Genomic DNA, 27,542 nt, shown 5'->3' on the forward strand with positions numbered 1-27,542 from the left:
ATCAGAGAGTCCCAAATCACTTCTTATAAGTGTTGAAGACAGATACTCCAGATGTGCAGATCAGGTCCAGTATATGACCACCAGAGTGGGTGGGGAAAATCAACATGCTGCACCAAGTCAAAACAGTCCAGTAAGGATAGGAATTCATTTCTCAGTTTACATGTAGTAATGTCAATATGGATGTTGAAATCGTCAAGAAGAATGACTCTCTGGGAAAGTGAACTTAGGTGGGTCAATAATTCAGTCAGAATAGAAGCATTGTATTTCGGGGGACGATAGACAACAATAAGTGAGACAGGACCAGATTTTGTTATTAGCTTAAGAGACAGACACTCGAAAGACAATGGACCGTCAATGGGGATTCTTTTGATGTTTAACTTCGATTTAGCAATTACTGCGACTCCTCCTCCTTGTCTTGAGCGAAAGGCTCCAAGAATTAAATGTATCCGGGTGGGGTCACCTCCGTGACATATGTAAAATCATTTGGTTTTTGCCAAGTTTCTGTTAAGCATAACAAGTCAAGGTTTGAGTATGTAATGAATTCTGATAGCACCAGTACTTTGCCATTAAGAGATCTTGAGTTAAAACAGTGCAATATTAGCCGATGTGGGTTCATTGTGCGCAGATCCATGACCAGATTTTATTTTAACATATTGCAGATTTGGCACACTGACACTCCTATTTCCAAAGCCGTGAGTAGGACAGCATATTCCTGAGCAAATGTTGCCGGTGAACTTTTCATTCGCAGCCCAGCTGTGGCGGCGACCTGACCAGCGATATAAGCATTTTGGGCGCCGCACAATACCATTGTCCTGTAGGACATTCCACTCTGACCATTTGTCTGGACAAACTGTTTAATACGAAGGAGTTTGTCACGAGAGTATTTTAACATAGTAGAGAGCAATACTTATCTGATAGTAGGCAGAGAAGCAGCACAGCACAGCGGAGAAGGTGAGATGGGAGGATCGGGTGGCTCAGATGAGCGGCAGGCAGCAGAAAAAGCATAGTAGGAGATATTACAAAATGCACATGAAGATACCAAAATTCTGAGGTTCCAACATACAGCCACATACATAGAACGCTGGGTATTACAGGCGGGATCCCCAGAGCCGCATCCAGCTGGGTGTAAACCTCAGATCATTTCTTAGTCATTAAGCACGTATAGAAGGAATCAAGAACAATCCAGTGTATAAAATATAATCAAGACGACAGACCATCCCCGGCTCATAGATCGTCATGGTGCAAACAAATGTCCACAGGTCTTGTCCAGTGTGCCACAGAAAGATTCGGTTGTCCCTGAGGCTGCAAACCCAGTCAAGGCAAAGTCCATAAAAGTAAATCCAAATCAACACAGTTTGAGTCAATTGCATCCATGAACTATACATACAATAAAAAGAAAGTGAACAATTGCAAAAAGTTTCGGTTTAACGCAAATTTTAACAAAAAGTGTTGATAACAGGAAAGAGCGGCAGCAACATGCGTGCGCCAGCGTCCCCTCCACTGTCCTCTAATCAATTTTAAGGCACATGTTGATGCACACTCTGAGCAGGTACAACCTCTCATCCAAACAGATTTTAACTTATAAACTTAATTAGGCGTTGTTTTATAAATGAACCATTAACTGAAAACCATTTTTTAGATTCTTTCTAGAAATTAAGTATACAAAAATGTAGAATGGCAACCTGTATTATGAATTGTGCTTTGAGACGAGCTCTTTTACTAAGAGGCATGCATTGAACATTTGATTCTAAATTAAGTATTTTTTTTTTTTTAATTTATTCAAAGAATGTCTGCTTATGTTTCTTATAGTGTATTTTTTAGGGAAAAAAAAGTAAACAATGCACTGAATTTTGTATGTTTTAACACTTTTTTATGAAGGAAATTATTTTTTATGCATTTCATATACATTTATATTATAAAGGCTGTGAAGCAATTACAACTTTAATCACAATCACCTTTTTAATGAAGGTAGTGCAGCAGTGTTCAGTAGTCCCCATGTTAATGTGACTGTTGTACAACTTTAAAGACTTGATATGTGACCCAAGTGTCCCATGTGAGAGTGATATATAAGAATTTTCAGACTTTGCTGAATGACATTTCTCAGCCCTGTTATCTGGGCATAAGCTAAGTTGTTCATGGCTTGTAGTATGCCACAGATCCACAGTCTTGCGTTGCTGAAAAAGAGGCTCAACATAAATAACCCTTTAGAATGTAAACTAACAATAAATTTGCTAGGGGTTTCAGCACCAAACAATTAACTTTTTAATTGCATCACTCCTTTTTTTTTTTTTTTTTTTTTTTAAAAACAGTTTTGTTTGCTTAGTTTTTCTTTGTGTATATTAAAAGAAAACTGGAAACTGTATATCAATTCATTTAAATTTAATGTTTGTAGAAAAATGGCAGCAAAAGGAACATAGGCACAATTTTGACTTGAAAGTCTTTGTGGGTTTGGACTGCCTGTCATAAACCTAACTGCATATCTTTGGATAACATGAAACTCTATGTTTACCAGCTGTTGATGAATATAAATGTCTGTCTAAGTGTGCTGCACAATAGCCTGGAATCATTTTTTAGGGTTGGTAACTATCTTGGACATGGGCTTGGCTCATGTTCCTTGTGACTATATATTCGGAAAAAATAGGTTTAATTATGGGATGAATAATTTATAAAGCTTTCAGAATAAAACACAACATACTTGATGCCTGAGGCACTGTTCATTATTTGTTATGCTTCCAAAGGAAAAATGCATGTAAAAAAAAATAAAATTATTTAAGAAATTTACAAACATACATTTTTACTTTAACTTTACTAAAATGCAAATCTCTAAGGATGTACAAACAAAAGATACAAGTATAATCGTCTGAAAAAATTAACTCACTGTTAAGAAACAAGACTACTTACTAGAAAGAAAATGTTGTGATGAGGGTCCAAAATCCCGATGGGCCTCTTGCAGTTGCTTGAGACGATCTTCAACAGCTACCTACAGATTGAAAAAAATAAAACCACAATGTTACATAGGATTTACTCTAGTACGTAGTCCACTGCTACACAAACTACTGCAAATACTGTATGAAATCAGGTTTTCATTGAAGTCCCTTAATCATAGGATGCTAAATCTTCTACGCATTTCACTGAACAAATTTCTCAAAATAAACCTTCTTTGAATTGAGCGGATCTGTTTGACTAGAGGATATACAGTCATGGCCGAAATTATCGGCACCCCTGGAATTTTCCTTGAAAATGCACCATTTCTCCCACAAAATTGTTGCAATTACAAATGTTTTGGTATACATATGTTTATTTCCTTTATGTGCATTGGAACAACACAAAAAAACAGAGAAAAAAAGCCAAATCTGACATCATTTCACACAAAACTCAAAAACCGGGCTGGACAAAATTATTGGCACCCTCTACTTAATATTAGGTTGCACGCCCTTTGGAAAAAATAACGGAAATCAAGCGCTTCCTATAACCATCAACAAGCTTGTTACACCTCTCAACTGGAATTTCCAACCACTTTTCTTTTGTAAACTGCTTTCTCAGATTTGAAGGGCGCCTTCTCCCAACAGCAATTTTGAGATCTCTCCATAAGTGTTCAATCGGATTTAGATCCGGACTCATTGCTGGCCACTTCAGAACTCTTCAGCGCTTTGTCTTCAACCATTTCTGGGTGCTTTTAGAGATATGTTTGGGGTCATTGTCCTGCTGGAACACCCATGACCTCTGACGCAGACCCTGCTTTCTGACACTGGGCTCTACATTGCGCCCCAATATCTTTTGGTAGTCTTCAGATTTCATGATGTCTTGTACACAAGTCAAGGCATCCAGTGCCAGAGGCAGCAAAACATCCCCAAAACATCTTAGAACCTCCACCATGATTGACTGTAGGTACTGTGTTCTTTTCTTTGTAGGCCTCATTCTGTTTTCTATAAACAGTAGAATAATGAGCTTTACCAAAAAGCTCTACGTTCACCCAGAAGGATTTTGGCTTCCTCAAGTACATTTTCGCAAACTCCAGCCTGGCTTTTTTATGTTTCTGTGTCAGCAGTGGGTCCTCCTGGCTCTCCTGCAATAGCGTTTCATTTCGTTCAGATGTCGACGGATAGTTCGAGCTGACACTGTTGCACCCTGAGTCTGCAGAACAGCTTGAATATGTTTTGAAGTTGATTGGGGTTGTTTATCCACCATTCGGACTATCCTTCGTTGCAGTCTTTTATCAATTTTTCTCTTCCGTCCACATTCAGGGAGATTAGCTACAGTGCCATGTGTTGTGAACTTCTTGATTATGTTGCGCACAGTGGACAAAGGAACATGAAGATCTCTGGAGATGGACTTGTAGCCTTGAGATTGTTGATATTTTTCCACCATTTTTGTTCTCAAGTCCTCAGACAATTCTCTGCTCCTCTTTCTGTTCTCCATGCTTAATGTGGCACACTCAGACACACAACAGAAAGGTTGAGTCAATTTTTCTCCATTTTAACTGGCTTCAGGTGTGATTGCTATATTGCCAGCACCTGTTTCTTACCACAGGTGAGTTCAAACGAGCATCATATGCTTGAAATAAAACGATTTACCTACAATTTTGAAAGGGTGCCAATAATTTTGTCCGGCCCATTTTTGGAGTTCTGTGTGACATGATGTCAGATTTGGCTTTTTTTCTCTGTTTTTTTTGTGTTGTTCCAATGCACATAAAGGAAATAAACATGTATATACAAAAACAAATGTAATTGCAATAATTTTCTGGGAGAAATGGTGCATTTTCTGGGAAAATTCCAGGGGTGCCGATAATTTCGGCCATGACTGTAGTGTTATCTGCATTTTAGATTATAAGAAATCTAATGTAAAAGACAGAAAATTTTTGTAACTTAATGTCTTAACCACAACTCAAGACAATGCATATATATTGTATTTAACAAGGACATACAAGGACAGGACATAAGATGTGCAATCACACTATAACACAAAATAAGAAAATATGCATTTTCTTTGAAAAAATACATTGTGAAAAAGCCATGTACAGTATTTATTTACAGGTATAAGGGAAATTCTTCTTCCTGGAAATGATGCTAGAAAGAAAATGAAAAAGGTTTATTGTCCAGGATCAATTCTCATTGTAATTGGTTTACACTATGGCAGCTATTGGTCACTTCACTTCTTGCCTTAAACTTACAAACCCAGCACAGCTGGACAGTATAAATCAAATGACTTGAACACTGAGAAACACAGCACTGTAAATTTAATAGGTATGGAGTGCATCAGTTATAGTTATACTATATAGGTATAAATTGGAAATCTGCAGAATTTATTGCACTCTATTCGGATAAAAATAAATTTAAACAATACTTAAAATATAAATTCTAAATTATAATCAGGTCCTATTATGACAGGCAGGTGAACATATTATAATAATATTAATTCAATGTCCTTCCCACCAGACTGTGATTGGGAGAACTGAATGCTAACTTTAAGACCTACCTTATGCTTTGGGGGTCATATTTTCATTCAAGCAGCCGGATAAATGTTTAAATGTAGGATGAATAAGTAATTTAAAAAGCTTCCAGAAGAAAATACAACATACTCCATGCCTGATGCACTGTTCATTACTTCCGGCACAAAGAAAAATATAAAAGTATGAGCAGTGATGAAGTTAACAAGAACACGAAAGGAGGAGACTCTAAGTGGAAGGGTGGTTGGGGGTGGTGTGGATTTACAAAACTTGTTTTGTAGGAAAATGCTCAAAATAATGTAATACAGCCTATTAACCAGGAGCTATCATGCCAAGATTGGGCATGATATTCACACCATATTCACTCACACTGACAAGATTGCAATTGCCGATTAGCATAACCTAAATAATAATAAAAAAAATTGTAATTAATTCCTTCTTTGCTTGAGCATGTCAGGTCACTATAATTTTCATGAGATGGGACTTAGCTATTCAGTTATGGCAAATATTAGGGAATAACAGAGGTGAAAATCATACTTTATTACAACAATTGCCCATTATGGATACCAGAAGAGTGTGGCACTCAAATCCTAAATTATAGGGTAACCATATTTTCAAAGTCCCAAACTTGGACACTTGTGTAGCATGTATGCCCAAACATAAAGCCTCATTTGTTTAATTTCTCTAATCATCATCAGAGAAGGATGAGGGCATGGGGGGAAAAAGAAACACTTTCACAAATAAACACAGATGATTGCACACAATGCTTGAAGTGGAAACAAATAAATGCCAGTGCACTGTCTGTTTTTTTGTGCTTCTTGGTTCTCCTCGTGATACTGTTCAAATTTAACAGACATTCCTAATAAAGCAGGGTTCCTCCTTTGAATTTTGCACACTCTGCTATAAATGTATAGTGACAATGTTTGCGGCACTAAAAATGTTATTCAGTTTACTGGGACTTTTTTTATCAGGATGCATAGTGTGCAATCAGGACTGTCTCAATCACTGGGACTTCAAGTCACCCAAAAATTACAGTGTCAATGAAATAGTTAATCATTATAATCTGCAGATAATGGAGAAAACAGGTTGGTTTAGTGTGAAATTAATACTGACTACAAGATTATTTACCTTGTGCATAATTGCTTACACACCAAAGGGTCCTTTATTCATATATAATAAAAAAAAAGAAAGAGATAGAGAGAAATAATGATTTGTTTTCTTTGCATGCATTTTATAATTTAATGGATAGGAACATCATCCCGCACCTGCGCTCAGTTAGTCAGCGACTACGACTTCCTACAGGCGCATGCAGTCTGCTGGTGTTTCATTAGCTTATATTGGAGATCTTTTTGTAGTAAGTGCCAGCTATCAGAGGTGAAAAACAGCAAATATACAAGTTGGTGTAACTGCTGTCAAGATAAAACTGATACAATAAACTCATTCATAGCTTAAGTAATGCAGTGTGTTTCTTTGTTTTTAACATAGACGAACTTGCATATTCACTAATGCATTTCAATGGGAGATTCTGACATTTTAAATTGTGTTCAAAATATCTCAATGAAAATGGAACTGTCTTGACAAATTTCTTTGAAGAATAAGCATGCCACATTTTAACAAAATTGGTACATGGTGGGGTTGAACTGTATCACGTATGCAGACAGACAGACACAGACAATATTGCAACAAGTGCTTTGTGCATTATATGCAAATGCACTTAAAAAGTCTCCAAATAACCTTGTTATTTATACCATCCAAAGAAAATGTACAGTAGAATAAAAAAACAAAACGGTGAATTTTATACTTTGTTGACAAGTCAATTCTCTCTATTTCTTTTTCTCTTTCTTTCTTTAAATCAAAGATGTTTGCTAAATTCACTGCGTTAACAATTTTATCCTAAGGATGATGGATGATATTATCCAATATATTTATGAAATATTTATTTGTATCATTAATAATGAAGTTTGAGTTAACCAGATTATAAGTCACATATTATATTTAATTCACTTAATGATAATTGATAAAATCAAATGTCAACATCTAATTTTTAAAAATAGCTATGAAAAATGAGCACATGTGCAATGACACCTCTGGAGTAGCTGAAATAATATTTCACATTCCAGGCAAACCAAATGTATGGTTTGCTATATAGAGACCACTGACACCTGAAAACTCTTCTCACAAGTGTTCTGTATATGGAAACCCATGACTCAACTGTCTTATGCTGTTATCTTAAGAAACACAATTTACACCTATGCAGAAGCCTTTTCTCTGAGTGCTTAAATTAACATCAAGCTGTTAATCTGGTGATAAATTAAACTAGGAATTATTTAATTAATTGTGTAGACAGTGATCAGTTATTTTTGCATCAAATTAAAAAAAATTAGAAACTCAATCTGATTTTCAACAGAAGTCTGAACATAGTGTTAAGTTTTTACAGGCAATCCATGGGGTAAAAATAAATGATATCGCAGAAACTCTTTTCAAGAACGCAAGATGACACAGGTGAACTACATTAATGATTTGTTTAGGCGGTCCTCTGCAATGGCTTTCTTGTTCTAGTTACCTGTTATTAAGAAACCATGAATAAACGTGGTGTGCATCTTTACTTTCCAACCTAATTCTACCCAGCAGTTTTCAGAACTAGCTTATTTACTTTAGAGTGTCACTGTTGGATGAAGCCTACCCCAGCAGAATTAAGCACATTAATATTTTGGATAGAGTGCCAATATAGCGTGAGTCACATTGGCATAAAACTTAATTCACTCATTCGCCTTAGACTCATTAGTATACCTGACATGCATGTTTTTGGAATAGGAAAGAAAAACTGCACTACTCTTAGAAAAACACAAAGTAACAAAGGAGAAAACATGCAAATTCCATATGAACAGTGTGAGCAGGCTAGGATTTGACCTCTGTCTCCTAGAATTACAAGTCAGCTGATAACTACCTCATCAACAAACCATCCTTTCTTTTAAATTATTTTTCTCTTCTGGTGCCTTTCAAACCTAAAAGTATGAAGACTAACAATATTATAATAAACTCAAATGAACTTACAGTTCAGACCTTCACTTCTGAAGCTTCTGGGAGCTTGACTATTAATCAACTATTAATTTAAATGACTACCAGGCTTTTAAAATTTTAGGTTTCTTTATTTCTTGCAACTTTTTGTCTTTTGCAAACTATATTGTTTTTCTTTACATTTATGCCAATAAATAACGCTAAATCAATCTGTAAACGTCTGTTTTCTGCACTGGTATGACTGATTCCTCATTACCAGACAAAAGTAGAAAAATGATACAGTACCCTTGGACAAAAATATGACAAGTTTATTTCATCACAAGAATGCCCATCACAAGACTAATGGTTCACAAAATATATACTTGATATCATTTTTATGATGACATGCATTAAAGTATGTATATTACATTTTACAGATAAATTGTTAATTTAAATAAGGTAGACTTAATAATTAAACATGTGGGGGAACGGTGGCGAAGTGGTAGCGATGAGCTGGCACATTGTCCAGGGATTGTTCCTACCTTGTGCTCTATGCTTGCTGGGACTGAATGGATGGATGGATGGAATAATTAAACATGTATAATGAAGATTTTTCAAGAATCCTTAGATGTTTTGAAGAATCTGCATTCTAAGCATACAGCTGGTTTTACATTTATTACAGACGCTTATTATGTGGTGATTGGTTATGTGCAGAAAGAAAATGGAAGGACAGGAATTGGGGGCTTGTATGTTTGGCAGAGGCAGTACTGCTGCAGTAAATTATTCCAACCAGGGTTGCACGTGTCACAGAAAGCATCTTTTGGGAGGCAGGAACAATCTCTGGACAGGACCCCAGCTCATATCTACTGTTGTGCCACCATGCCCCGACATGTTTATATATGCTTTAATGCTTTTCTTCATGAAAATGATGTCAAGAGTATATCTTAGTATTCTAAAATATTCAGAGAACTGTAATATCATAAATGTAATATATTCTATGTGGTGATCACTGCCTGCACGCTCTTGTTGGTGTAAGAGAAAGCTTGTTTAAGAAGCATGTATCAATTAACGACTGAGTCGGGGAACATATAGAATATGAAGCATTTAACATGCTACTTTATGTATGATGGGATTTGAGAAACTCTAGTAAATTAAACATTGATTTTAAAATTAAGTTTATGATGTTCTACTTTAATGCCTAAATGAACAATGAGATTAAAGAGGAAATTGAGAAATAGACCTTTTCTTCTTCACTGAAGAATTTATTCATGGTTTCTAATATGCTTTCATATGACACTCAGACACTTGCCTTTTCATGTTTACTCTGACATCTGACCACTTCTTTTTTGAAATTCATCTTTTTTATATGTGCTTTTACCATTGTCTTTTAACAAAACACTGAATGGAAGGGGCTATTTATATTGATTTGCATATACAAATATGCAAAATTATGGGAGGTGTCAGGCTGGGGCTGTAGGCACGTGCATTTGCATTAAAATTCACGTTGATTGGGATTTATAAAGGTGAAGCGCGTGTGAGTTATACATAAAGCCTAAGGTAATTTTTTTTTTTGTAAATACTGTAAATTGGTAATATTGGATTATTTTTAACTCTAGTACTATCTGTTGATAGCTACTGTTTTATAATGAAGCATGCACAAAGCTTAACGTTTAACTATGTAAAAATATACAGACAATAACAATTAAGTGATGAATAACTCCACCGTACACACTCGTAAGTGCGTTAAAGGTGATGGGGTTTGCTTACAACACATGCCCAGTTCTTTTTCCAGAATCATCAAGATTTACAATGGGTTGTCATTTTCTAAATGTAAAAATGTATGTTTTAACTGTATTGAATCAACAATTTTGCACCTTTTTCTGTCTGCATACATATGACATAATGTACAGCATATGCTTCTATATTGAGTAAATAAACAAAGACTCTGTCTTTCAGCAACTTTTGCTTATCAAGCATTGCAGACTTCATATGCACATATACTGTATATCAACAAAAAATCTTGGTACCGAATGTGTTAAATTGCATTTTTGTGTCTTTTCAGGCTATACAGATTAGTAATTTACTTTTTACGGAAAATTAACTCGTTAATGTATTTACATTTCCAGCGTTTACCTTAACTAATGTACTATTTCAAATGCATATAATACACAACACCTTCTCAATCAGGTTCTGACTTGAACTACTACTCGCCAATTATTTTCTTAAAATTCTCTTCCACCATCAATACATTTTTCATTTACTAAGCTTCTGTGACAAGCGAAACATTCAACATACTCAGTATTCCTCTCTAAACTTTTATTTCTACATCAATTCTCCTCATTTTGCTCAGAAACAATGCTTTAATTTTCCTGAAATTAATTTTGTCTGTCCAATTTTAGTAATCTTTCATTTTGCATATTTTTCAACTCTTGCTAGAATACACTGGTCCTCAAAAAACTGCAGCATGGATAACAGTACTTCTCCTTTCGTATGCTCTTTTAAACTAATTTAAACTGAAGCACTGAATGAGCATTTGCACCTTATACACCTCTTTCTATCTGTCAAGGGTTTAATAGTTTTTCTCCTATTTCTACTCTGACAGCCTGACGTAAATAAAGATTTTCTATCACCCTCCCCTCTCTCTCTCCATCCTGATTATACCAGCAGATAAAAATGCAGTTCATTACTCTGCATCAAAGCACTTAACTTTCACAATAAACAAAGCTGGAAATAATAAAAAGGGGGCCTGAATTTATAAACACATTTCTCAGTCAGCTTTCGTTTATTCTGATTCTGACCAGGCAACAAACTAATTTTTGCAATTTATCACTAAACATTTGCGTTAACCTACAGTGTTTTCTCCAATAAGCTTAAATAAATTAAAAACTGAAAAAGAAAAAAAATGACAGACTTTCACATATACATTTAATAATGAGGCAGACTGAGAAATTTACCCTAGGTTGCTAGAAAAATGGACATGAGATATCAAACAAAAGAGAACATGAACTTACTGCTGCTTCTATGTATAATCTGCTGGGATTTTTGCTGGTTGTAATGGTTAGGTTACTTTTTAACTCTCAGTTATGTTTTTAAATGCACTTGTCATTTCTTGAATTTAGAATTCTTACTCAAGTCTGTTTTGAACAGGCTCTCTGCAGTTTGTGGCAAAGAGTAGCTAGTGGAATGTTATTCTTTGTTCACATTCTTCTATATTTCTAAAGCTTCTTCTTAAAATATTCATATTTCTAACACTAGTAAGTAAATGTTGACCTTAATGTAAAATCTGTCCTGTTCATGAAACAGCTTTAGGGCAGTCATTTGCGGGTTTCTTATAATCTCTTTTAAAACCTAATACGTCTTTCTCTGAATGATGTAAAACAAGCATGAAAACAAATCCACAAGAGCTCCTAATTACAGTTATTAATCATTAAAACACACCTCCCATATTCCTGGAATTTCATATTTATTATGCTTGCTAGACTTTGAAATAGAACACTAATCATAGCTATCTATGAATACTTCTAATGTTGCAGTTTAAATACCTGCTCTTTACAATTTAAAATACTTTATTATCTACATATACACCTAGCAGAAAAAACCTAAACTCATCTGAAAGACCACTTATTTTACTCAATTGAACATCTCCTCTGGACTATGCCTTCAGAATTAAATCTCCACATGATGCTAGGAGATTGATTAATAACCTAAAAGAGGAAAGTATTTTCATTGACAATTCTAATTTGAATGAACTGAGGTCGATGCTCTCCAGTTACTGCTGATCACTCCCCTCTTTCTGGATCTCTGAATTGATTAATGCATTTCTTATGAATTGTCTGAACTTATTGCTCTTCTGAAACACTGAACATATAATTCTATTGCAAATTACTTACTAAAACCTGCTACCACTGACAGCTCATATCAAATGTTCTTTCAGAAGAAAATTAATATTTTTCTGTATGGAATTTGTTAATTATGAATATTACCCAGGCATTTGGGATTTGTTCATAGTTCATTTTAACAGCTCTGTATGCACTATGTTTATCTTGGTTAAAGCTGCTTGATTCATATGTTAATATTTTAACTTTGTAACATACTAATTGTGAGTTTGGCTCAATGATTGCTGTATGGCACTGTTTTATAAAAACATCTGTACTGTTAATTAACAAGTAGTTTGCACTTGTCATTATTGTTTGGTTTTAATATATGTATTTATAGAATGTTTTTGATATTTACAGTACAGGGCATGCTAAAGAATTACAGGTCTATCAAATTACATTCGTAAGGTCTATGCCTCATTTCTTATTCTCACTTTCACAATCACCCAGCATTATAAGATGTATGTAATAGCATGTATTCTTATAGTTAATACAGTACAGTAGATAGCAGTAGTAGTATTAGTAAAGTAAAAACAGAAAAATCAGAGAAAAAAACAAACTGACTTTAGTCAAACTTTTAGTATCTGTTACCTTCTGATACTGGACATTTCTTTTAGATCATTGTGTTTAATATGGTTAAAAAGTCATGGCTTTATGCTAGGCTTGAGAAGTGTGATGGATAAAATGTTCTCCTTTTACTTGGCTTACCATAAATCTAACAAGGATACAATGACATAGTAATACAGTTCAAGGACACAGAAGAATGAACCTATTCCTGCAGCTTTAGATACAAGGTAAAAACTAACTCAGTAAGTCAGTCATTGCCCAACCCGCTATATCATAACACAGGGTCAAGGGGGTCTGCTGCAGCCAATCTCAGCCAGCACAGGGTGCAAGGCAGGAACAAATCCCGGGCAGGGTGCCAGCCCACCGCAGGGCACACACACACACCAAGCACACACTAGGGACAATTTAGGATCGCCAATGCACCTAACCTGCATGTCTTAGGACTGTGGGAGGAAACCCACACAGACATGGGGAGAACATGCAAACTCCACGCTGGGAGGACCCGGAAGCAAACCCAAGTCTCCTTATTACGAGGCAGCAGCACTACCACTGCGCCACACTGAATGGGAGTGAAGAATCCAAAAACCACCATACAAAACAAAGAGTCTGAAGAATCCATTGTACAGGCACTGCCCTTTTCTATTTTGCTCCTTCATGAGCAGATCAACCAAAGCAATAGTCTCAGTTATATAATCTGTGCTGGAAATCTGATGATTTTTTATATGATCACTGATCTATATATATTATATTTGAACCAGTTATGGCCTCTATAGTATAAAGTGGCAGATACATGGGAGTTTCTTAAAAAATGTTATGAAAAAAATTGTTTTATTTAGAAATAACTTCCAGTCAAATTTAGATTTTAATTTAAATGGTAAATTTAAATATTTTTCTTATTTGTTGACAGCAAATTAAGTTCCTTGCTAAAATATCTCAAACAGACTGGTGACAATACAAAAACAGTAATAGTTGAATACGAAATGGAAAATAAATACAATATATATTAAATCAGACAACACAAATAAGAAACATACATTAGGTGTGCTAAAACTGCTGTCAGTACCTATAGTTGTTGAGTGGCCTTATGGCCTGAGAATGAAATTGTCCATGAATCAAGGGGCATGAGTGCAAAGAGTCCTGTATCATTTGCTAGAAAAGGAAGAAAAGTGACTATGCAGGATGGCTGCATATAAAAATATAGTATAATTAAAATAAAAATATTGTTTGCCTTTAAAATATAAATAAAATGAAAACATTGATAGCAGTGTGTGTTTTATATATCTCTCTATATATAAAAGAAAATCCTGGAATGGAAAGCAAATGCAAGGCTACAATATGTGATAATCTCGAAAGACATTTTAAAGACCCGCGAGACCAAGGAGACTTGCCACGGTGCGTCTCGCGGGGACCGTAAACATGAGACTTGGTGCCAAGAGATTATCCCAGAGCCGTAGTAAAAAGGACAGCGGCTGTACAGGCTTTAAAAAGCAACAGCAGCTACACCAACTGAACGCGAGCAGCGTTATACATCCTGCAAGAAAGAATTCAACCACGCCCGGGGCCAGAAATAAAAGACAGGCATTGATTTTACAACGTCACGTGAGACCAAGCAGTGAGCCATCATTTAAAACAAGTCAACAGACCTCTAAGCTAGCAGTTGTTGGATTGCTTTTGGCAGGCAAGCATCATGTGCTCACAGCTCTTAAAACAATGACATGCGACAGGCAGAAGAGGCAGCTAGCAAGCAGCAAAAAGACAGCAAATGATCCAAAGGCATATTCTTAGCGTACGTTCAGCCGCAACACCCTTCACAACACGAGCAGTATTATACGTCTGGGAAGAAAGAGATGTAACCACACGCTGGGCAGGAAATAAAGAAACAAGTATGCATATGTAGCAATTCACAAGAAAATAATCTCTTTAAAATTGTAGATTGCCTGCCTAAGGTAAAGTTATCCCTGATGAATGGGGACGTGGGAATGAGAGTGCTAATCTGATGAAAGGACCCATTTCAGATGTGGAATGGCAAAATGGGTGAGGCAGCAGGATGAATGAGGTCTCCAGGACTTAAAACAAATCCAAATCATATTATGTGACATCATCTAATGTGAAATTGTACTCCGTACTTCTAGAATTTTTATTTTTATACTGTATTGAGGATTTATTCTGTTCTATGTATTGTACTGTATTGTATTGACCCCCTTCTTTTTCACACCCACTGCACGCCCAACCTACCTGGAAAGGGGTCTCTCTTTGAACTGCCTTTCCATAGGTTTCTTCCATTTTTTCCCTACAAGGGTTTTTTTTTGGGAGTTTTTTCTGGTCTTCTTAGAGGGTCAAGGCTGGGGGGCTGTCAAGAGGCAGGGCCTGTTAAAGCCCATTGCGGCACTTCTTGTGTGATTTTGGGCTATACAAAAAATAAATTGTATTGTATATCCGGTAAAACAAACACAGGGGTTGGCGAGCGAAGCGAGCAGGGGGTGGAGCCCCCTAGTATTCCCAAAAGAAAGGATCTATGTGTGAGTAATGTCTTGTGCCAAATATACCACCGGCAGTCCATACATCCAATCTTCCATCACATGACTGAAAGAAGTAAAGTTCCTGGAGTATCTTCCTAATAACAGCTTTTAAGGATCTAAATATGGAAACTGTTCCTATTGGAAGAAACCTTAAGTAATTTATTGAATTTATCTTTCTTTTTAAAGTCCATTATAAGCATGCAACAACTGTCCTCATGAAATTAAAAATCCAAATTATACATCAGAACTTATTTCTTTTTATTTACACAGCAGTGCACACCTGCATTTATTTTTATTTTTTCTTTAGTGCAACAATTTCCTCATTGAAAATATATCAACTGGTGTAGGGCAAAATATGTGGCCATCACTCCCCTCCAACACTTAATAGCGGAAGAGGTGGCCACTCTCAGAAAAAAATAATTTACAATGAAACTCAGATTTAACGTTCCCATATTTAGTGTTTTCTTACATTTGAACATTTTTTGGATGCTGCTATTGAACATAAAATAGCCATTATTTGAAGAAATAGAAGTCTTTTAGATGCAGACTGAACATAGCCTTAAAAGTGGCTGTATCCCAATTTTTGCCATGTACTAATTTAAATTTAAATCAATTCTGAATTAAAATGTTAATTAATTTTGTGACTGATCCAAATCCGAAATGAATACAGATGTCTATCCATGTACACCACATATGCAAAATGAATAAAACAATTTCATCAGACAGATGCCAGTTGCTGCACTACTTCACATTGCTTCAGTGTAGAATGTCTGCAAATTTGTACTCTTTTGATGACAAGGAAGACAAACTGTCAACAAAAGTTTAAAGTTGGTGTTTTATTATTGCCAGTGTTCTGTACTTTAAAAGAAGTGGCCCAAAAGACAGGAGACAAGACAGGTGAAAGTGAGATGGAACAGGTTTGGAAGAAAAACAGGACAGCAAAGTAAATCCTTTTAGAAAAGTTATTTCAGATCTTTTTGCTAATCACACTTCTCCAAAAAATATTAGATCTGTGTCATGTACTGTATGTGTAAAAAATGGAAATGAAGCTGCAGTGTGAATGCAACCTTTTTTTGGTTTCAAATATCAAATGCAAGTTGGTACACAGCGGTTTAACAACACCGCAATTGCTATCAAAAACATAAAAGGCGTTCATGAAAAGGAATAACAATCTGAAATATCAAGACAATAATAATGCCACAATTAATTGGATCAAATGAAGACACTTGAAACTGGACCATAACCATTAATCATAATACAAACCTGTGAAAATATAAATAAAACACAGCAAATCAAGACATGTACTAATTAGATTCTGAGAAATCATTGACAAGTTTTCGTATGTAATACTTTTTTTTTGTCATCAGTCCCCAGAAAATCGCTGCATGATTGCTCTGATGAAGGCAGAAATTCAAACAATGTTTGTCTGGATATCAAATCAAATTAAATGTGCGCTATGTCTGGTCAGTTTGTTGCAATTCCAAGGAAAATTGCTTTGTTGTTAACTTGTGGAACATTTTAAGAACCCAATGTTATTATTTACCTATTTGTATTCAAATATGGCAAATTGTTATTTCATCTGGGTCTAGGGCTGTCAGGTTGCACATCTTTATTAAGAGTTTCATGGTCATTTATATTAGTCAGAGGTGGGAAAGGAGAACAAGGAGAAGAGTCTCTTCTATTGAGTGTGCCTCAATACTTGATTTTCCTGACATACAGTAATCTCTGGTTATGACAATTACTGGTAGCATTTCACCAATTCTATCTTCCACTGATGGTTTAAGTACAGAGGTATAGTTTAGCAATGACTTGATGTGCCAATTGCTTGCTTTCGGCAGCACATAGTTATTTAGTTTTTCTTATCATGATATAACTTGGGCGGCACGGTGGCGCAGTGGTAGCGCTGCTGCCTCGCAGTTAGGAGACCCGGGTTCGCTTCCCGGGTCCTCCCTGCATGGAGTTTGCATGTTCTCCCCGTGTCTGCGTGGGTTTCCTCCGGGCGCTCCGGTTTCCTCCCACAGTCCAAAGACATGCAGGTTAGGTGGATTGGCGATTCTAAATTGGCCCTAGTGTGTGCTTGGTGTGTGGGTGTGTTTGTGTGTGTCCTGCGGGGGGTTGGCACCCTGCCCAGGATTGGTTCCTGCCTTGTGCCCTGTGTTGGCTGGGATTGGCTCCAGCAGACCCCCGTGACCCTGTGTTCGGATTCAGCGGGTTGGAAAATGGATGGATGATGTAACTCTTTGTTGTCTACTTGCTAACTTTTGCAAATTTCAAGTATTATCCCACCTAACTGTCTTTTGCCTGTAATGTTACACGACACAACATAGTAACTAATCACTGTTTTGTTTAACCTAAAAATAAATACATTTTTTCTGCTTTAAAAAATTAAATATTTATTCTAGTGACTGCTTTGGGAGGCCTGGACCCATTGGGTAAAGATGTCCTCCTGCCTTACTGAATACACTATATATTTTAATTTATAACTGTATTCTGATTTAAACCTATGTCATTTCATTATGCTTCACATGACAATAGCTGAAAAAACTGTAATAAACCCTAAATGAACCTGGGTGCTTCAGCATGATTTATTTCACTGATGGTTCCCTGATTGCATGGTGTAGAGATAATCAACAAGTTACTTGTATTGAAAACGTTATTTAAATATTCAGGGTCTAACACTGGCAACAATTTCCAAGACATTCTAAGTAACCAGAAAAAAACAGATATTATGCCTTCAATCCTTTATTTTCCTGGCAGATGTTTTATGGTTTAATTGCAGTTAGGAAAATACAGAATGAGTGAAATTCCATATAAGGAGCCTTTTGTGTAGGGCCTTGTCTTTTTAGCAGTACTACTGCCATTCACAGGTTATTTACTTTTCCCTGTTGCCAAGCAAGAACAGCTGCTTACTCATTTGATGCGTAAAAAGTATATATAAAATCCTTGCTGTCAGCCTAGCATTTGAACAGTAGTGAAATTAACTGCCAGACACTGTCAGCATTATGTCCTCGTGAAGAACAGCATTTGAAAAAACTAGATGTGTAAATATTTTTAAATGCTTAAATTAGCCTGGGCCAATTTTCTCCTTAAATATTTTAAAGTCTCTTGACTTTCAAATTAGATAGTAACATATACTGAGCAGCTTTATGTCTTTTTAGAGAATCAACAATTGCATTGACAAAGATGTACAGTAAATCTACACCAACAACTGAATATACAAAACAGACACTACCTTCTACCTTATCTGTGCTTCAACTGTGTATGATTATGTATTGTTATTATCACAACAAAGGACTCAATACTATAGTCTAAATGTTTGCCAAAGGTGAGTAATAATAATAGAAAGCTAACAAAGTTGCTTCATTAAGTTTATTTTTTAGCTCACATGGCCAGCAGCAAAAGTCTGCATTCCTTCCTTTCTTTTTCTCAGCAAAGCATCCTGTCTTAACTGTTGCAGTCAGCTGTCTTCTAATGTTCTATATTATTAACGTCAACTAACGCACCATGAAAATAAAGTCCCTAATATACGGCTATGGAAGTTAAATCACATTTAATACATACATAATGTACTATTAAAAAAAAAACTTCCTGTTACTTTTGACAATTAATAATTTGCTAAACTTTAAAATCACCACGCAGAATAAAATCACTTCATTCCATAACATAGCAATCAGCTGAAAATGGTAACATTCATTTTTACAAAGGACTCTCTTAGTTTCATATATAAAATGCTCGTGATAGGTTTTCTTATTTTGTGAAACAGTCTCCAATGTGGAGCCCAATATTGCAATTGGGATAGTAGACGCATTTTTTTTTTTTTTGCACACTTTTCTTGTATTTTTTTTTTTGCTGCTTGCACATGACAGGGTACAATGTCAGCGACTGAACAACATGTCTGGTGCACCCCTTGTGAAATTGTAGGCTACCACAGCACAAGGCTTAGAGACTTCCACATTTCCCCTACAGTTAACATTGACGTTACTACATTATAAATGATGCCATTTGGGGGGTAAAGTCGTTCATGTTCTTAAAGTAGATCATTTTGCACCTTTTGATAAGAAGTTACTTGCACCATTGTGACGTTTTACTCAACCTAATACACCAAGCATATCACAGGAATTTGGTCATAAAGTAGCGTATGCATCAGTTTCACTATCTGTGTCAACGTTTGATGACCAATTCACATTGTCATTACTATCACTTGATTCTAGGAAGGGTACTAGGGTGTTAAATTTCAGTTTATTTGAAAACTGGCTTTACAGCTTCTTTCTAGAAAGTTGATTCTGTTCATCTGGACATAGAAAAAAAAACAAAAAAACGTCGATACGTTTCATCACTCATCTAAGTGACTTCCTCAGTTTCAGTTGACTGCAGGTTTCTCCACCCTTATAAACAGTACCTTTGCATAATGACCGAAACTAGCACCATTGACTAACAATGGGCCGTGTGATCAATGATATCCAAATTGTCCATTGATCAATGGCCATGAGTACCATTGACAGAGAGTTGGGGAATGGCTACAATCACAGCATTGTAAGATGGTGAATGATGTACCCTTAGACCCCTCCTCTGTTCAGAGATGGTCAATCCTTTTTCACGTAAATGGCTTCCTTGACTCATTGCTCAAACCAGTGTTCCTCCCTTTCCAGGATGTGCACATCTTCATCACTGAAAGAGTGACCACTGTCTTGTAGATGTAAATAGACTGCAAAGACCTTGCCTGACGAGGTAGCTCTTCTGTGTTGTGCCATCCGCTTCACAAGTGGTTGTTTGGTTTCCCTGATGTATGATTCACGGCAATCCTCTTGGCACTTAACTGCGTAAACTATATTACTCTGTCTGTGCCGGGGCACCCAATCCTTGGGGTGGACCAATTTTTGCCGTAGCGTGTTTTGGGGTTTGAAAGCCACCAAGACCTGGTGTTTTGAAAAAATGCGTCTCAGCTGTTCCGATACTCCTAACACATAAGGGATCACCAAAGGTTTTCGCTTAGGCATCGGTTGTCCTCTCCTGGATTGCTTAGAGCATTCTTTAGGTGTCTTCCCTGCTTTGACCTTTTTGATATGGCGTTCTTCTGCTTCCCTGGCCGCTGTCTCTCTGGGTATGGTGTTTGCTCTGTGTTGTAGAGTCCTGATGACACCTATTTTGTGCCCTAGCAGATGGTGACAGTGAAACCTTAAATACTGATCCGTATGTGTTGGTTTATGGTACACATCAACTTTCAAATGTCCCCCATTGCTGATGGAAATTTCACAATCTAACAAAGCTAGCCTGTCACGTTTCATATCCTCCCTGGTGAACTGGATGTGTTTGTCCACTGAGTTGATGTGGTCAGTGAATTGTGGTACCTCCTGAGATTTGATTTTCACCCAGGTGTCATCCACATACCTGAACCAATGGCTCGGTGGTGTTCCAGGATAGGATAATAGCGCCCTCTTTAACACTTCTTCCATATACAGATTGGCCACAATAGGTGAAACTGAGGAACCCATGATCACACAGTCCATTGTTAGTCAAAGGTGCTAGTTTCGGTCATTATGCAAAGGTACTGTTTATAAGGCTGGAGAAACCTGCAGTCAACTGAGACTGAGGAAGTCACTTGGATGAGTGATGAAATGTATCGAAAAAAAGAATAAAAAAAAAAGAAAAAAAACAAACAAAAAAAAAAAAACTACTATGTCCAGATGAAGAGAATCAATTTTCTAGAATTTCCTTACCTGGATTGTTGAGCATGCATCGAGACATTTACAGCTTCTTGTTTACATGCCATTGTGTTTTGCTTGAAGACTCTGCCCCACTAATACATACAGATGAGTTACCTTAGTGTGGCAAAACACACAGACATATTTGTCATTTTGTGCAGCATAATGTTATTTGATCTACTAGATGACAGCAGAATACTGGGGTTATTCAGACTTTACACTGTAACAAGGTTCATTAAAAATCACCCCAAGACTAATGTGGGGTTAAAATTCCAAGCCTGAGTCACACTCAGGATTAACTTTACTACAGAGAACGGTAAGGGTGACACAGAATATTATATATGCACAGCTAAGGAAAACTAATAAATGCAATGACTTCTTCTTGCCAATGGTTTAGGACAATTGTCATTCACACTTGTAGACTCAGAGTTCATATATAGCATATAATTGTGTATACAGCATGCTGCACTCTAATATGTTTTGTTGTTTGGACATTGCTTGTGTCTTAATGATTCCATTCTGTAACTGTTACTATTCTGAGGAGATATACAAATAAGATTTTTATTGTACTAAGTACATATAACAATAAACAAACTTATTTGTATGTTGCTTTGTAATGCTTTTGATTACAGAAAGGCATAACAAAAATTAAAGTTTATCTCTGTTTTGAATGATTAACTTTTAGTTAAATTAATATATGCTTTCATAATTCTGAAGTAAAAAAAGATTTGATGTAAGCAAAGGCACGAAAACATATTTGAAATAGATATACCAACATACCTGCAAGTATTTCCAACGCATATTCAAGTTATCAAGTTTCTGAGAGGAATTCAATGGGACTTGAACATCAAGAGGAGCTAGCTGGCTTGCTAAGTCATTAACTGTTTTGATTTCATGTTGGATAGGATCAATTTCTTCTCTGAAAGCCTGAAATAAACAAAAAATACATTGGCGTATGCCATAATGTGAAGCAGTCAATTAATTAATTTATTAATTAATTAACAAACATAAAATAACTGTTGCCATTAACAAAGACATTTAAAATCTAGGTGAAATCTGGTAAAACTTTTTTTTAATATTCAACATAAAAATAGGGAAAAAACCTGTAAAACACCTCAATGTTTTTATTTCAAAGCATAATTCATGATGGCATCTATTATGAATAGTGTCACAAATACAATAATGGTAAAAGATCAAAACTAGACATTTTACAAATACAAATTGTTGAAATGTTCAGATTTTATATGACAAATAATGTAAGAATTTTGCATAATCAGGTGCCAGTTGTTTGATGGTCTGTAACTGTAAACAAGTTAGGAATTGTGGAAAGAGCTTCTTTTTCAGGTTTCGATGGACAAAATTGGATGAAATTTGTCTTGTATTTCAGTTACTAACTGTTCCAGATTTAATTACATAAACATGAGAAAAACAATTATAGAAACCTTAAAATTGTGTCTTTCTGATGAGTGCTTTGAAAATTAATATACATTTTCAAAAATTCAGTGAGTTAAGACAAAAAGAACCCTGTCATATTACTTGGTTACACTTGAGTTTGCAGCGCTCCATTCTGGCCCTTAGTCATAAGTATGATAGTGATATGATAACTGGTCTCATTCTTGGAGAGGGGTGGTAACATGGAGAATTCCTACTGTGGCCAAGAAGAAATGTCATGCTAGCTGAGGTGTAATTCATTTTTTTTTCAGGTAAGACATTTGGTTCACAAGACAGCATGTCATATCAGTGCACAGGAGGCATTTCATGGTTTTATAAAAAGTATGTACTGTAGTACAATGATGTTGATATGAACAACTTGTTGAGACTTTTGGACATTGCCACTGATGACCAGTTGTTTCATTTGGACGGACGGACGGAGACAGACAGACAGACAGACATTATTAATCCTGAAGGGGAAATTCACATATTCCAGCAGCAGCATACTGATAAAAACAATATTAATTAAACAGCAATAAAAACGCAGTGAGGGAAAACGCTGTCCAAATTTTGTATTCATCATGGAGGTTTTGTTGAACTGCACTTTGTCTCATCCCTCACGTAGGACCAGTTTGTCTTGGGTGGCCCTACCAGGGGCATAAAGCCCCGGACAACAGAGCTCCTAGGATCATTGGGACACGCAAACCCCTCCACCACGATAAGGTGGCGGTTCGAGGAGGGGACTACCCAACTTACACTGCACCCGACCTCCTTGGCCCCTCCCATAGGTGGTGAGCCCATGGGAAGGAGGACCCACGTTGCCTCTTCAGGCTCACCACCTATGGGAGGGGCCAAGGAGGTCGGGTGCAGTGTGAGTTGGGTAGTGGCCGAAGGCGGGGACCTTGGCGGTCCGATCCTCGGCTACAGAAGCTGGCTCTTGGGACGTGGAATGTCACCTCTCTGAAGGGGAAGGAGCCTGAGCTAGTGCGCGAGGTCGAGAGGTTCCAGCTAGATATAGTCGGACTCACCTCGACGTACAGCTTGGACTCGAACCAATCTCCTTGAGAGGGGCTGGACTCTCTACCACTCTGAAGTTACCCCCGGTGAGAGGCGCCGAGTGGGTGTGGGCATACTTATTGCCCCCCGACTTGGAGACTGTACATTGGGGTTTACCCCGGTGGACGAGAGGGTAGCCTCCCTCCACCTTCGGGTTGGGGGACGGGTCCTAACTGTTGTTTGTGCGTATGCACCAAACAGCAGTTCGGAGTACCCACCCTTTTTGGAGGGGGTGCTGGAGGGCACACCTTCTGGGGACTCCCTCGTACTGCTGGGAGACTTCAATGCTCACGTGGGCAATGACAGTGAGACCTGGAAGGGCGTGATTGGGAGGAATGGCCCCCCTGATCTGAACCCGAGTGGTGTTTTGTTATTGGACTTCTGTGCTCGTCACGGATTGTCCATAATGAACACCATGTTCAAGCATAGGAGTGTTCATATGTGCACTTGGCACCAGGACACCCTAGGCCTCAGTTCGATGATTGACTTTGTGGTCGTGTCGGCGGACTTGCGGCCACATGTCTTGGACACTCGGGTGAAGAGAGGGGCGGAGCTGTCAACTGATCACCACCTGGTGGTGAGTTCGTTCCGATGGTGGGGGAGGATGCCGGTCAGGCCTGGTAGGCCCAAACGTGTTGTGAGGGTCTGCTGGGAACGTCTGGCAGAGCACCCTGTCAGACGTAGCTTCAACTCCCACCTCCGGCAGAACTTCGACCATGTCCCGAGGGAGGTGAGGGACATTAAGTCCGAATGGGCCATGTTCCGTGCCTCTATTGTTGAGGCGGCTGACCGGAGCTGTGGCCGTAAGGTAGTCGGTGCTTGTCGTGGCGGCAATCCCCGAACCCGTTGGTGGACACCAGCGGTGAAGGATGCCGTCAAGCTGAAGAAGGAGTCCTACAGGTCTGTTTTGTCCTGTGGGACTCTGGAGGCAGCTGATAGGTAGCGGCAGGCCAAGCGGAATGCAGCTTCGGTGGTTGCTGAGGCAAAAACTCGGGCATGGGAAGAGTTTGGGGAGGCCATGGAGAACGACTTTCAGATGGCTTCGAAGAGATTCTGGTCCACCGTCCGGCGTCTCAGGAGGGGGAAGCAGTGCAGTGTCAACACTGTGTATGGTGGGGATGGTGCGCTGCTGACCTCGACTCGGGACGTTGTGGGTCGGTGGGGGGAGTACTTCGAAGACCTCCTCAATCCCACTAACATGCCTTCCAATGAGGAAGCAGAGCCTGGGGACTCGGAGGTGGGCTCCCCCATCTCTGGGACTGAGGTCAACCGAGGTGGTCAAAAAACTCCTTGGTGGCAGGGCCCCGGGGGTGGATGAGATACGCCCGGAGTTCCTCAAGGCTCTGGATGTTGTAGGGCTGTCTTGGTTGACACGTCTCTGCAACATCGCATGGACATCAGGGACAGTGCCTCTGGATTGGCAGACTGGGGTGGTGGTCCCCCTCTTTAAGAAGGGGGACCAGAGGGTGTGTTCCAACTACAGAGGGATCACACTCCTCAGCCTCCCTGAAAAAGTCTATTCGGGGGTTCTGGAGAAGAGGGTCCGTCGGATAGTCGAACCTCGGATTCAGGAGGAACAGTGTGGTTTTCGTCCTGGTCGCGGAACAGTGGACCAGCTCTACACCCTTAGCAGGGTCCTGGAGGGTGCATGAGAGTTCGCCCAACCAGTCTACATGTGTTTTGTGGACTTGGAAAAGGCGTTCGACCGTGTCCCTCAGGGAATCCTGTGGGGGGTGCTCGGAGAGTATGGGGTACCGGACCCCCTGATAAGAGCTGTTCGGTCCCTGTACGATCGGTGTCACAGCTTGGTCCGCATTGCCGGCAGTAAGTTGAACCCGTTTCCAGTGAGAATTGGACTCCACCAGGGCTGCCCTTTGTCACCGATTCTGTTCATAACTTTTATGGACAGAATCGCTAGGCGCAGCCAGGGTGTTGAGGGGGTCCGGCTTGGTGGACTCAGGATTGGGTCACTGCTTTTTGCAGATGATGTTGTCCTGTTTGCTTCATCAGGCTGTGATCTTCAGCTCTCTCTGGATCGGTTCACAGCTGAGTGTGAAGCGGCTGGGATGGGAATCAGCACCTCCAAATCCGAGACCATGGTCCTCAGCCGGAAAAGGGTGGAGTGCCCTCTCAGGGTTGGGAGCGAGATCCTGCCCCAAGTGGAGGAGTTCAAGTATCTCGGGGTCTTGTTCACGAGTGAGGGAAGAATGGAGCGTGAGATCAACAGGCGGATTGGTGCGGCGTCCACAGTGATGCGGGCTCTGCATCGGTCTGTCGTGGTGAAAAAGGAGCTGAGCCATAAGGCAAAGCTCTCAATTTACCAGTCGATCTATGTTCCTACCCTCACCTATGGTCATGAGCTATGGGTAGTGACCAAAAGAACGAGGTCGCGAATACAAGCGGCTGAAATGAGTTTTCTCCGCAGGGTGTCTGGGCTCTCCCTTAAAGAGAGGGTGAGAAGCTCAATCATCCGGGAGGGGCTCAGAGTAGAGCCACTGCTCCTCCGCATCGAGAGGAGTCAGATGAGGTGGCTCGGGCATCTGATCAGGATGCCTCCTGGACGCCTCCCTGGTGAGGTGTTCCGGGCACGTCCAACCGGGAGGAGGCCCCGGGGAAGACCCAGGACACGCTGGAGGGAATATGTCTCCCGGCTGGCCTGGGAACGCCTTGGGATTCCCCCAGAAGAGCTACAAGAAGTGGCCGGGGAGGGGGAAGTCTGGGCATCTCTGCCCAAGCTGCTGCCCCCGCGACCTGACCTCGGATAAGCGGAAGAGGATGGATGGATGAAAAACGCAGTGCAAGTTATAAAAAAAAAAAAAAAAAAAGCAAGGTGGAGAGTGCGAGGCAGGTATAATAGACAATAATCTTGTATAATGTTAACGTTTACCCCTCTGGGTGGAATTGAAGAGTCGCATAGTGTGGGGGAGGAACGATCTCCTCAGTCTGTCAGTGGAGCAGGACAGTGACAGCAGTCTGTTGCTGAAGCTGCTCCTCTGTCTGGAGATGATACTGTTCAGTGGATTCTTCCTGATTGACAGGAGCCTGCTCAGTGCCCGTTGCTCTGCTACAGATGTCAAACTGTCCAGCTCCATACCTACAACAGAGCCTGCCTTCCTCACCAGTTTGTCCAGGCGTGAGGTGTCTCTCTTCTTTATGCTGCCTCCCCAGCACACCACCGCGTAGAAGAGGGAGTTTTTAATTGATTCAACTGAGGAATAACTTACTGACGAGTGTTGCTTATATGTGTCATGATCATACCGTTATGTATGTATATGGTATAGGGTGCAAATTCTGTACGGTAATGTGTGCTTTAGAGGAACGGCTTATATCTCACCTGTTATAATGGGAAAAGCAATTCAAATTTAAGTTGCTTCTACACTGGAAGTTTTGGTCTGGACCCTCGTTTGTTTGATCTTAAAATTCATACCAATTTCATTGGTGTGAATGCTGTTTCCCAAATTAGCATAGTACACTTTTCTGCTGCTAAGGAAGCAAGTAGTCTAACATGGAAAAGTCAACTGGCATCAGTTATGTATATTATGAGCTAGAGTAAGGTTTGTGTATGAGAACAGATGTGATCTGGTCAGTAGCACATGACAATGTCTGATCGAAAAACCTTATTTAATTATACTCTGCACTGCATGTATAGCAGAAAATGCTCAAAACTAATAAGGAAAATATACTAAATGCTGACCAGCAGTGGGTTTTGTGTACAGAACTGACAGAGGGATGCTAATGATGCGGTGCAGGTAAATCAGCCAATGCATGTTTCATAACTGCCTCACTTCTAAAAGACTTTCCTGTAAAAGCTGTTTGGCAAGTGAGTTTGTCTAACCATTTAAATGTTTTTAGTCCTTAGTCAAAATATTTTTCAAACACAACTTAATAAATACAGGGAACAATATAATAAAAGCCAAGAAGAAACATGGCTTAATTGGCAGGTAAAAGC

At 38.7% G+C, this 27,542-nt stretch overlaps 1 protein-coding gene across 4 annotated transcripts in view; it reads right to left on the bottom strand.

The window, feature by feature from the left end:
• The window catches only part of utrn (utrophin), a 552,956-nt gene that overhangs the window by 77,942 nt on the left and 447,472 nt on the right, over positions 1-27,542 (bottom strand). For all 4 annotated transcript variants that reach the window (XM_028797890.2, XM_051925286.1, XM_028797897.2 and 1 more), the window contains 2 exons: positions 21,887-22,033; positions 2,902-2,980 (listed from right to left, as the gene is read on the bottom strand). In XM_028797890.2, the coding sequence (XP_028653723.1) occupies positions 2,902-2,980; positions 21,887-22,033 (226 nt within the window). The remainder of the gene's footprint in view (positions 1-2,901; positions 2,981-21,886; positions 22,034-27,542) is intronic.

Source organism: Erpetoichthys calabaricus, chromosome 3 (assembly GCF_900747795.2).
Source record: "Erpetoichthys calabaricus chromosome 3, fErpCal1.3, whole genome shotgun sequence".
In the NCBI taxonomy this organism is placed as follows: Eukaryota; Metazoa; Chordata; class Cladistia; order Polypteriformes; family Polypteridae; genus Erpetoichthys; species Erpetoichthys calabaricus.